Source organism: Myxine glutinosa, chromosome 1, assembly GCF_964187855.1.
Source record: "Myxine glutinosa chromosome 1, kmMyxGlut1.1, whole genome shotgun sequence".
NCBI classification, from domain to species: Eukaryota; Metazoa; Chordata; class Myxini; order Myxiniformes; family Myxinidae; genus Myxine; species Myxine glutinosa.
This window is the reverse complement of record NC_136261.1, coordinates 448018767-448031648: the sequence shown is the minus strand read 5'-3', so window position 1 is coordinate 448031648 and position 12882 is coordinate 448018767. Positions and strand designations below refer to the sequence as shown.

Here is a 12882-nt window from a genome sequence, read left to right as displayed (position 1 = left end):
ACCATTGGTCCCCTTTTTGTTCTGCACCACTGAGGCTCATAGAAGAGTCAGGTACCGATAATGGGTAGTCAGGATCCGGTGGGTTTGAACCGATAATAGGGTAACGGGACAATTGCTGGATACAATAAAGGGAATGAACGTACATGAAAAGGGAGAGCGAGGAGGCGAGCACGTGGTATTTGAAGGGAGATGTTCCTCAACTTCACAATTGGCACTTCATCCAGAGATGTGACCATCAAATTAACATGTCATTCCACATTGATAAAACATGAGCTGTTGGTGTGGTAGCATTGGATGAAATGTTTCATCCTAACAATATATTCTTCCTGATTCTGACCCTTCCTGGATGTTACAGCTCCAGATGTCACCGCCAGAAAGGTTCCTCCAACAGAAGGGAAACGCAAGGTCACCGGAGGTACGTGATCCTCCATACTTGGCATCCCGAAGTTCCACACACCAAGTGCACTGTGGGAAATGTTTTGGGTCGTTATCATTGCTTCGTGGACCCGAAAGTTGAACGAATGATGTCCTGTTGAATGTCTGTGACCCTGAAATGTCCCACACCCTCCATCTTTAAAGTTCACCCCGTGGAATCGAAAACCTGGATCTCACGAGATTTCCGGCTGAAAACGTGAAGTGATTCTTTCTTGTTGTACCTGTTTAACTATTTGTTTACCTTATTATTTGTCATCGTAATTACCCCGCGCACGCAATGCAAAAGCGGGGTTAAGCAATCTGATCATGTCCGTCCGTCCGTGTGTTCACGTCTGTCCGATTGACAGGAAATTTTCACCATAGGTGCACCTCCACCTGGAGAATTTTTAATGCTAATTGTGACGTAATAGGCCACGTGGTTCGGCCGCCATCTTGGAAAAACCGAAAAAATTTGCACCTCTATCTTCGGAAGTGCTCAATAGAAAAAATTGAGACATGGCCCATTGTAAAGAACTCTCCATGGGGAATAACATCTATTAATGATGTCATTGGTGCGTCCATTATGACGTCATAATGCAACAAGTACAAAGCTTCATCTGATCAAGAAGAAATTTCTTGAGCGTCATCTTGGGATATATTTGTGGGAAAAAAATTTATGACGTCATCGGTCACGTGGTTCGGCCGCCATCTTGGAAAAACCGAAAATCTTTGCACCTCTATATCTCCTAAAGCGCTGCATAGAAAACATTGAGACATGGCTCATTGTAAAGAACTCTCCATGGAGAATAAAATATGTTAATGATGATGTCATAGGTGCCTCGATTATGACGTCATAATTCGGCAAGTGCAAAACTTCATCCGATGAAGATGAAATTTTTTGAGTATCATCGAGGAATAAATTGGTGGAGAAAAAAACATAATGATGACGTCATCGGTTACGTGGTTCGGCCGCCATATTTGTTTTAGCCTTAAAACACAAAGCCTTACAAACCACTGAAAACACGTCCTGGCGAGGGTCTGCAATCTCTGATTGCTCTTTCTTGTTTCATATATTTTGAAGTCCCGTCAATATTGCTTTTGTATTGTATTCAAAGTCAAGGCTCAAGCAAGAGCGAGAACATAGAACATGGAGCATAACGGAACAAGGAGAACATGATGGAAAGGGGGGAAGCACACCAACAGTAGTGTACAGGGACAACGGAGAGACACTTGGAGGCAAAATGTGCATGCGGAAGAAAGAGAGCATTGGGAGATTGGGAGAGAGGAGGAGGACACATGGGGCAAACAAGCTGGACGCAAACACAGCCAGGGATGAAACTAGAGATGAAACCAGGGATTAAAGAAGAGGAATGGAAAACCAGGTATGAAACAGAAATGGAGCAAAGACAGAAAAAGGGTGAGGGAGAGGGGGGGTGGGCAGAACACAATGACCTATAAAGGAAGAGTGGGTTTGGTGAGGACTAATGGGGAAGAAAAGACCATGGGTATGGATGAGCGATGACCTGAGATGGTGTTGAGCTTGAAGCCCTGGAGGGGACAATGGGATTCAACAGATTGAGGAAACTGTTTCTACATGTGGAAAAAAAAAGAGGAACGAATGAGTGGAGGTGAGCAGTGAGTCTGGATTATGAGAGTTTCACCAGAAGGGGGTTGATGGTGAACCTCATGTGCAGTGCAGAAACCAGGGGTGGGGGAGCAGGTGACAAAGCATGGCAAGGACAGAGGGTATGCAAGACCAGAAAGGTACTAGAACACAGAGAGATCATAGACCTGTCATTGCTGCGAGAGCAACAGGCCCAAAGACTCCACTTCCTCGCGGAAGATACCAATGATCTCTAGATTAGCAGGTAATTGTATTTTTTTTTCTAATTTAGAAGAGTGTATTCTAAGGCCTAGTTATTTCAGCATCAAGTGGAGTGGAAAGTTTATTGGGACGATTGAAAAACAGGTCTTGGTTACTGGGTACCTGACTGACTTCACAGGTTGGCGAGGTCATGTTTTCTGGTATTCTCTCGAGGATGGAAAAGGTGATAGATGTCAACCGGTGGTGGGAAAAATATTGTAGGTAGAGAGTTTGCATTCTGTTGAGAGTTCGAGTTCAGGCAAACGTGGGTGTGAGAGGGGAGTACGGTGTGCTATCTGGGACTAACTACCGAGTGGGCGGACTGCATCAGAGAAACGGGAAACCTTCAAGGAGCAAATGTGTAGAGTGCAGAGTAGGTAAATGCCATTGAGGTAGAGGCAGGAAAAGACCAAGGTGCTTGAACAGGGAGGTACCGAGTTCGAATTGGGACAAAATTATGGGACTCGAGTCGGATGAAGGTGACTACGGAAGTAAACAGACTAGTTCAGGGAATAACTCGCCAATCCAAATGTGAGAAGGAGAAATGTGGAGAAATGTGGGCCCATTGAGGAATAGCACAGGTGATGAAAGTGAGATGTGCTGCAATCCCGGTGGGTACTTTAACCACTGAATTTCGAGGTCCTGGTTGACGTACTTGGGATTGTGGTGCTGTATGGGTATTCGAAAGGACTGAGTGGAATTTCTGGATTCTGAATACCTGTGTTATGAACCGGATCTCCCCGTGCTAGATTTCCATAGCGGATATCCCAGTGAGATAACAGGTACAATCCTATAACAACCGCTTAATGGGGTCACACAATGCATTCAGTCCCAAAGCGAATTCCATAAATGTCATTTTAATGCCAACCAACAATTTTCCTTAACAATGATCCCTTTCTCGACTTTATCTGGTTCCGTCTTGTCGTTTCCGACTTCTGATGATATTCATTTTCACTCCTCGCCTTTATATTCTCTCTTTTATTTAAGGCTTGGCCTCGATGAGGACTACATGGTCCCTGACTGGAGCCTTCAACATCAAAATAATAAAATAGTCTTTAAATGAATGTGGTTTGGATAAAGCAGAGGCATGCTGGATCAAATGACATTGTCCTGCATCCAGAATTCCTTACATTGTACTTCTGTTTAAGGAAATGGAGGATGTTGTATTCCCACAGTGGACAGCGATCCGCATTTCATCATTGAGCTGCCTGGGCAGCAGCAACATCTGTGTTTCAACATCGACGAGGAGCCGGGGCGCATCATTAACCTGCTCACTGACATTGACAATGGTATGACGTCACAATTTACACCAATAAACAACGTTTCAGTTGCACCAACACTTGTGTTCTACGCAGATCCTTTGATAGATCAAAACAATTGCGGGAAATCTGCCAACAACCATATATTGTGTTTGTGAAAGAGCTTGTGCACATGTTACCTGAATTGAATTGAACAAGTGGGCATGTGACTGTTACGGGGTCCTCCCCTTACCTCTGGTCTCGGTAGACCTCCGAACCCCGAGAGGGTCCCCGACAGAAAGATGTGTTATCCTTGGTTGAAATCAAGCAAATAATGAAACCCTCAATGGAACCAGCAAATGAAACAGTCAAATCAATAATGCAACCACACCAGGTTATGAACAAACAATAATATATTAGAAATCACACAGAAAGAGCCATACAACAATGGGGTCAATCACCCCGACTATCAAATCTTACGATGGTAACCTTATCAAGCCCCTTAACCCCAAACTCACTGCACCTCCCCAATGTCTCTGCACCCCTCCAAGGCGAAGTCCCAATGTTTCTGTGCGCTCCCGCGATCGGGGAGTCAAGGCCCGATCAAAGTCAATTGAGGCATAGGCGATCGAGGCGACCCCGAGGTCACGTTGTTCAGCACCCAGCAATACAGCGGTGGAAAGGAACCTCACAAAGACGCGCTCCGATGTACACATTTGCGGTTCAATCCGCGAGCCTCCGTATAATTCTCAAGTGCCCTTTCTTGCACAGCCGTCCCCGGCAAACCACCGGGGAATAATGCCCAGCCGACACGACCAAAACCGGTTCACTGCAGGTTGCTCGCATGGTGAAGATGGCGGACGGCTTTCACTCGAACCCGGGCTTTGAGGCCAGGATCCTCCGGAACCTCAATGAGGATACCCGACGACACAGGCTCCACGCAATCCGGCGATATCTCTCATCGCCCGAACTTCCCTTCAAGGACGCAAAGTTCACTCGCACTGTACGTCGACCGCTCGGTCCGGAGGTTCAACAACCACGTCTCTTCACGATCTCCTACCGTCTCTTCTTCCTCGCTCCACCTCTTCCGGTCACCATCCGGATTTCCGGCCACATTTTTACCAGGAGCGGTTTTAAATCTTTTAACTATATATATATATATATATTTTTTTTTTTTGTATACTGAATCGAGGCTCGTGAAAGAGCTAACATTTACTTCACAAACAAATCAACCAGACAAACAAAATACCCAAAAAGAGGGAGCGGAAGACAAGATGGGGAGAGAAGGGGAAGCACACAAACACAACATCCGAGAGCAGGGAGATGTGTGGAAGGGAGAGGGCCCGCGGGGAGGAGGTATGGGAAGGGGGGGGGGGGAGGGAGAAGTATAAAACACAAGGACACCAAGGACTTCCTGGACAGAAGTTGGTATTTCAAAAAAGTGGAATTGGGGTGAAATTAGCGGGGGTAGAAAAGATCAAGGTTTTGGATGGGGGAAGATAAGAGATGGTGGTGAACAGCTGTTTTAAAGACTTGGAGGGTGGAGTGGGATTGAAGAGAGTGAGGGAGTTTGTTCCAGAGGCGGGAGAAAAGAGGAATGAAGGAGTGAAGGTGAGCAGAGAGTCTTGATTTTGGCAGTTTAACCATAAGAGGGTTGCAGGCAGATCTTGTGCGACCTGTAGGAATATTTGTGGGACAGAGCCCAGAGAGAGCTGGGGGGGCAAGGCCAGAGAGGAGTCGGTAGAAGACGGAAAGACCACCAACCTGCCTGCGGTGAGTGAGTGAGAGGCCCTTGGAGTTAGCTTCATCGCGGGAGATTCCAATGATTCTGAATGCTTTGGTTTCAACAGCGTGAAGGCGAGCTAGGTGTGAGGCAGGAGCACCAGCCCAGAGGGGAGAGCAGTATTCCATTGAGCTGCGGATGAAAGCCTTGTATGTGGTGAGGAGCTCAGGTGTGCCAAGGAAGGATTTCGCACGACGGAGGATGCCCAGTCGGCGACTGGCTTTGGAGGCCAGATTTGAAATGTGGTTTTCCCAGGAAAGATCATGGCAGATAGTGAGACCCAAAAGCTTGAGTGACAGAACTTCTTGGAGAGGATTATTCAGAAAGAGGATGGGAGGGTTGTCCAGTCGGTCTTTTCGGAGAGACATCGTAAGAGTGTGAGATTTGTCAGGATTGAATGACATGTTCCACTTGTTTTCCCAGTCTGTGATTTTGTCAAGGTCTGCAGAGAGTGAGGAGGCTGCAGACTGCCGATCTGAGGGATGAAGAATGGAGCGACAGAGAGTAGAGTCGTCAGCAAAGAGATAGAGAGGATTTTCAAGAGAGTCAGAGAGATCAGTGATGAAGACCAGAAAAAGCACAGGGCCCAGAACACTGCCTTGGGGAACTCCAGCCTGAACAGGAAGAGGAGATGAGAGAAACCCATTCTGGGCCACACGTTGACTACGACTAGAGAGGAAGTCCGCCAGACATGCGTGGAGATTTCCATGGATACCAAAAGAGGAGAGTTTGGTGAGCGGAGCGGGGTGCCAGACCGTATCGAAGGCACGTGATATGTCAAGGGAGACTGCTCTAATTTCCTGTTTGGCATTGAGGACCTCCATCCATTGTTGAGAAAGCAGAAGCAGCATGTCCAGAGTGGAGTGTCCAGGTCTGAAACCAAATTGATGATCAGAGATCAAGCCATTGGAGAAGAGGAAAGATTTCATATCTGAAGCAATGATGGATTCCATGACTTTGCTGATAATTGGGAGAAGGCTGATTGGTCTGTAGTTGCTGGGATCTGTTTTTGCACCTTTTTTGTGCAAAGCGGTGATGTTGGCAGATTTCCAAGCAGATGGAAGATGACCTTGAGCAAAAGAGAGGGTGAAGAGAACAGAGAGAGGGAGTGAAAGAGCGGAAGAACATGATTTTAAGACCCGTGGGCTGATGCCGTCAGGTCCAGTTGCAGAATCAGATTCGAGGGTTGACAGAAACTTTTCCACCTTGTCAGGAGGAAAGGACACAGAGTCCAGGAGCAGCTGGGTACGACTGGGTACGGTGGGTACAGAGAGGGATGGGTTTGGGACACAAGATTTAGTGGCAAACACAGAGTTGAGGCATTCAGCTTTTTCACGTGCGGAGTCAGCCGTGTGGCCATTTGAGGTGAGGGAGGGGATGGAGGGGGAACAAACACCAGAAACAGATTTGACCAGATGCCACCAGGATTTGGAAGAGGGAGACAGATAAGAGAGTTCGGTCCTGAGAACGGAGAGATATTGTTTCCTGTGTCTCCTGAGGATGGACACACACTTGTTTCAGGCTTTGTGAAAGGAAATGAGATTTCCTTCCGTTGGATTTGCTTTCCAGGAGACGAAAGCAAGTTGTTTCTGGGCAATAGCCTCACCACAAGATTCCGTGTACCATGGACGGGAGGAAGGGTATGACAACTGAAGACGAGATGGGATAAATCTGTGCATGAGAGAGAGCAATTTACTTTGGAAGAATTCCCAGGATGAGTTGATGTCAGAGGCAGTAGAGATGGGAGACCAGTCCAGATGATTGATGGCTGCTTGAAGACCGTGCCAGTTGGCCTGAGTGAAATGCCAGACTCGTCGATGCTGAGGAGGCTCTCTGAGAATGGTCAGAGAGATGTCCACTTTAACAAGCACATGACCAGAAGAGCCGATTGGAGCAGAAGAAGAGCAGCAGACATTTTCAGGGAAGTTAGTCACTTTCCCTTTCCCTTTCCCTTCCCTTCAACCACAATCACCAGAATACATAGAACCAACAACAACAAGTCAAGTGAATCCACTTGGATTCCGCCCAGGTTGGCACATGGAAATTATGATGTAGCATAATTATCATCTCGGGTCAAGATTTGAAATTATGCCATGGTTTTTGTAAAATTGCTACTAGTATTCACATTATGTACTTTCACCAAAACATACATCATCATAGAAACATACATAGAATTTGGGTCCTCTGGGTCATTTGGGTCCTCTGGGTCATTTGGGTCCTCTGGGTCATTTGGGTCCTCTGGGTCATTTGGGTCCTCTGGGTCATTTGGGTCCTCTGGGTCCTCTGGGTCATTTGGGTCCTCTGGGTCATTTGGGTCATTTGGGTCCTCTGGGTCATTTGGGTCCTCTGGGTCATTTGGGTCCTCTGGGTCATTTGGGTCCTCTGGGTCATTTGGGTCCTCTGGGTCCTCTGGGTCATTTGGGTCCTCTGGGTCATTTGGGTCATTTGGGTCCTCTGGGTCATTTGGGTCCTCTGGGTCCTCTGGGTCCTCTGGGTCATTTGGGTCCTCTGGGTCCTCTGGGTCATTTGGGTCCTCTGGGTCATTTGGGTCCTCTGGGTCATTTGGGTCCTCTGGGTCATTTGGGTCCTCTGGGTCATTTGGGTCCTCTGGGTCATTTGGGTCCTCTGGGTCATTTGGGTCCTCTGGGTCATTTGGGTCCTCTGGGTCATTTGGGTCCTCTGGGTCATTTGGGTCCTCTGGGTCATTTGGGTCCTCTGGGTCATTTGGGTCCTCTGGGTCATTTGGGTCCTCTGGGTCATTTGGGTCCTCTGGGTCATTTGGGTCCTCTGGGTCATTTGGGTCCTCTGGGTCATTTGGGTCCTCTGGGTCATTTGGGTCCTCTGGGTCATTTGGGTCCTCTGGGTCATTTGGGTCCTCTGGGTCATTTGGGTCCTCTGGGTCATTTGGGTCCTCTGGGTCATTTGGGTCCTTTGGGTCCTCTGGGTCCTCTGGGTCCTCTGGGTCATTTGGGTCCTCTGGGTCCTCTGGGTCCTCTGGGTCATTTGGGTCCTCTGGGTCATTTGGGTCCTCTGGGTCATTTGGGTCCTCTGGGTCATTTGGGTCCTCTGGGTCATTTGGGTCCTCTGGGTCATTTGGGTCCTCTGGGTCATTTGGGTCCTCTGGGTCATTTGGGTCCTCTGGGTCATTTGGGTCCTCTGGGTCATTTGGGTCCTCTGGGTCATTTGGGTCATTTGGGTCCTCTGGGTCATTTGGGTCGTCTGGGTCATTTGGGTCATTTGGGTCCTCTGGGTCATTTGGGTCCTCTGTGTCATTTGGGTCCTCTGGGTCATTTGGGTCATTTGGGTCCTCTGGGTCATTTGGGTCCTCTGGGTCATTTGGGTCCTCTGGGTCATTTGGGTCCTCTGGGTCATTTGGGTCCTCTGGGTCATTTGGGTCCTCTGGGTCATTTGGGTCATTTGGGTCCTCTGGGTCATTTGGGTCCTCTGGGTCATTTGGGTCCTCTGGGTCATTTGGGTCCTCTGGGTCATTTGGGTCCTATATTCCTATCCTATAACATATATATCTCCTATAACCTATCCTATAAATATAGATTTGATGACGTCATGTTTACACATCTGAGCGACAGAAATGAGCGACAGAAATGAGCGACAGAAATGGGTGACAGAAACTAGCTTCACTTTTGAGCGCCCGAAATTCCCAGGCAAACGCTATAACGCACCAGGTTTACAACCTGTGCGTTAATAATCATAACAACAATCATTAGGGCCGAATCCGTAACAGTGACTCACAATTTAACAAGTGGGCATGTGACTCACAATTGAACAAGTGGGCATGTGACTCGCAATTGAACAAGTGGGCATGTGACTCACAATTGAACAAGTGGACATGTGACACAATTGAACAAGTGGACATGTGACTCACAATTGAACAAGTGCGCATGTGACTCACAATTGAACAAGTGGACATGTGACTCACAATTGAACAAGTGGGCATGTGACTCACAATTGAACAAGTGGACATGTGACTCACAATTGAACAAGTGGACATGTGACTCACAAGTGGGTATGTGACTCACAATTGAACAAGTGGACATGTGACTCACAAGTGGGCATGTGACTCACAATTGAACGAATGGGCATGTGACTCGCCATTGAACAAGTGGATATGTGACTCACATGTGGGCATGTGACTCACAATTTAACAAGTGGACATGTGACTCACAATTTAGCAAGTGGACATGTGACTCACAAGTGAACAAGTGGGCATGTGACTCACGTGAACAAGTGGACATGTGACTCACAAATGAACAAGTGGACATGTGACTCACAATTGAACAAGTGGATATGTGACTCACAAGTGGGCATGTGACTCACAATTGAACAAGTGGACATGTGACTCAAAAGTGGGCATGTGACACAATTGGGCATGTGACACAATTGAACAAGTGGACATGTGACTCACAAGTGAACAAGTGGACATGTGGCTCACAAGTGGGCATGTGACTCACAATTGAACAAGTGGCCATGTGACTCACAATTGAACAAGTGGACATGTGATGCAAAATTGAACAAGTGGACATGTGACTCACAATTGAACAAGTGGACATGTGACTCACAAGTGGACATGTGACTCACAAGTGGACATGTGACTCAAGTGGACATGTGACTCACAATTGAAAAAGTGGACATGTGACACAAGTGGACATGTGACTCACAATTGAACAAGTGGACATGTGACTCACAATTGAACAAGTGGGCATGTGACTCACAAATTAACAAGTGGACATGTGATTCACAAACAAGATTAGCATGTATTGTAAGGATTTGGAGATATAAACATGAGATCTTCTCAAAATGTCTCAGCTCATGGACGAGCAAGCTGACAGAGGATCGATGTGGTGACAAGGTGTCGAGCAAGGTGACAGAGGATAGATGTGGTGACAAGGTGACGAGCAAGGTGGCAGAGGATCGATGTGGTGACAAGGTGATGAGCAAGGTGACAGAGGATCGATGTGGTGACAAGGTGAAGAGCAATGTGACAGAGGATCGATGTGGTGACAAGGTGACGAGCAAGGTGACAGAGGTCCCCTGTAACGTGCTCCTCCCCGACCCCCTGGTCACAGTGTACCTCCGAGCCCCGAGAGGAGTCACGGCAGAAAAATGTGTTATTCTGTATGTCAAAGATCAATGGTGAAGCCACACCAATTGTTACTCACAAACAAATATTGTATTAAGATCACACAAGAATAACAATACAACAATAATATGAATCAAAAGTACATTCAATATCCTATGATGGTACCATCAGTTTTATAATATATAACTCACTGTGCTCCAAGTGAGTGAAACAAAAACGTCCCCAATGTCTCTTATTCCCGGCTTCAAGCCACATTTGATTCGCTCCAGCGATCGCCAGAACGATGTCCAATCGAGACCAGAATCCCGTTCGGTTGGGAAGAACAGTCCCGCTGCCAACGCGGGGCACAGGCGCCCTCAAGGCGACTGGGAAATCCAAAGGTGCCCTCCAGGTGACTGAGAGATCACACCCTTGGGTAGGGACGAATTAACCTTCAAAAAGCCACGTCACCCACACGCCCCAGATCGACGTCTGAATGCGGTGAAAATGGTCGAAAAGAGACGAAACCGCGAGCGAAGCACAAGTCCTGCGCGAGTCAAAATGGCTGACGACCCGTTCTTGAGACGTAACGGCCCGGCGATAATTCTCCTCGGAATCCACCACCAAAAACCTAACACGCAGGTTGATCGGTCACAGCGATGGCAACTCTGTCGCAGGAATCCCTTTCCCGGGAACCCGAAAGTTCGCTAGTGACTTACTTGCCAACGTTCGCTCCAGACCGCAAGTAGCTCGGCTCCTTCTTGTCCGACTCACTCGCTCCGCCCCCTTTTCTCCCTCTTCTTCCTCTTCGTCGTCCGGTTCCCGATCCGGTTTCCTGTTTCTTTCAACATTAACTTTTTTACCTTTTGAAAACAGTAATAGTACATGGAATCAGAAATAATTACAGTGGATGCAAACCACCACAACGGAAGTGACGAATCCGTAACACCCCTCATACCTGATCAAAGGTAATTCAGGCTAATTATGGAGTGGGTCGTCTCCTACCTGATCAAAGGTAATTGTGGATAATCACTGATCACCTTCATTGAGGGCATCGAGCTGCTGGTGACATTATTCAGACTAATAGAACCTTTCCCTCCACAGGTATCTCGGTAAACGGACAAATAATCGGGGCGAAGAAGGTGGATGACAAGACAGGTAAGCTGCAGACGTACATCGGACGACTGGGAATCGTTCTGTCCGACCTCGGGATCTTCATCGACATCAGCACAGAGAGCATCGTCGTCCGTGACAGCAATGGCCGCACAAAGTTTCCGTGGAACGACGTCTATGTGAAGAAAGACAAGTTTGTACTTTTCCGATCATGTGATGACATTAAAATCTTCAGGATATATACACAAAGAATTAAGTTAAGCACCCCTACACAAAGAATTAAGTTAAGCACCCCCTAATCCTGTCCTGAACCTGAACCCCCTCGAGCACGTTTGGGACATGTTGGGACGACAAATTGCGAAGATGGTCCCTCCAATAGCCAATCTGGATGAATTGGAACGTGCATTACATCGGGAATGGAACAACCTGCCACAGCAACGCATACGACGGCTTACAGGGTCTATGAGACGTAGGGTTGAGTCAGTGATCCGATCACGTGGGTCCTACACACGTTATTGACGCAAAGATCGCTAGAGGTCTTCTCAGAACAATGACTGTACGTTAGAAAACATAAACGTCATCCACACTGTCCGTGATGGACCTATAGCTCCATACTTAAATTGAGGTGAAAATATGCCTAAAATTCCCAAAAAATTTCACCTTAAATTATTCAGAATAACATATTGAAAACGGCATGATTGTTATGTTTTTATGTGACCATAATATCACTTCTCCAGAAAATATAGCAATAACATGGGTATATTACACTGTTTTGACGACAACAAACTTGTAATGTGCGAGGTTGTAAAAAAACGGGGGGGGTGCTTAACTTAATTCTTTGTGTATATTTATGACATCAACCATATATCTACCATATAAAACACAATGTGTGTGTGTGTCTGTCTATGTCTGTGGCTGTCTGTGTCTGTCCCCCTTCATAAGGCTAGGTTTTAAAGGCTTTGAGTAGTGCTTTAGGAGGGATTTGAGTGTTAGGGTAGGGTGGGGGGGGGGGGGGGAAGGGTGGGTTTAAATGGGCAATCTTTGAACACGACTGTTTGTCAACCGGTTAAAATACCTAAAAGACTATGGACCCCAAGGACCCAGAAGACCCCGAAGACCCAAAATACCCTGTAGACTGTTAAACACAAAATACCATGAAGACCCAAAATGCCCGAAAGACCCAAAAGAGCCTGAAGACCCAACGGACCCCAAAGACCCCAAAAAAAACCCGAGGCTTCAAAAGACCCAGAGGATCCAAAAGACCCAAACAATCCCAAGGACCCAAATGACAAAGAGGACCCAAAAGACCCCAAGGACTCAGAAGACCCCCAAGGACTCTGAAGACCCAAAATACCCCGACGACCCAAAATAGCCTGAAGACCCAATGGACCCC

The 12882-nt window shown here is 47.2% G+C and overlaps 1 protein-coding gene across 1 annotated transcript in view; it reads left to right on the top strand.

Annotated features, from left to right (window-relative positions):
• LOC137418719 (inter-alpha-trypsin inhibitor heavy chain H3) overlaps nucleotides 1–12882 on the top strand; it is a 124929-nt gene that overhangs the window by 104170 nt on the left and 7877 nt on the right. The window contains exons 15-17 of the mRNA XM_068104832.2: nucleotides 356–415; nucleotides 3454–3567; nucleotides 11481–11682. Coding sequence (XP_067960933.2) covers nucleotides 356–415; nucleotides 3454–3567; nucleotides 11481–11682 — 376 coding nt within the window. The remainder of the gene's footprint in view (nucleotides 1–355; nucleotides 416–3453; nucleotides 3568–11480; nucleotides 11683–12882) is intronic.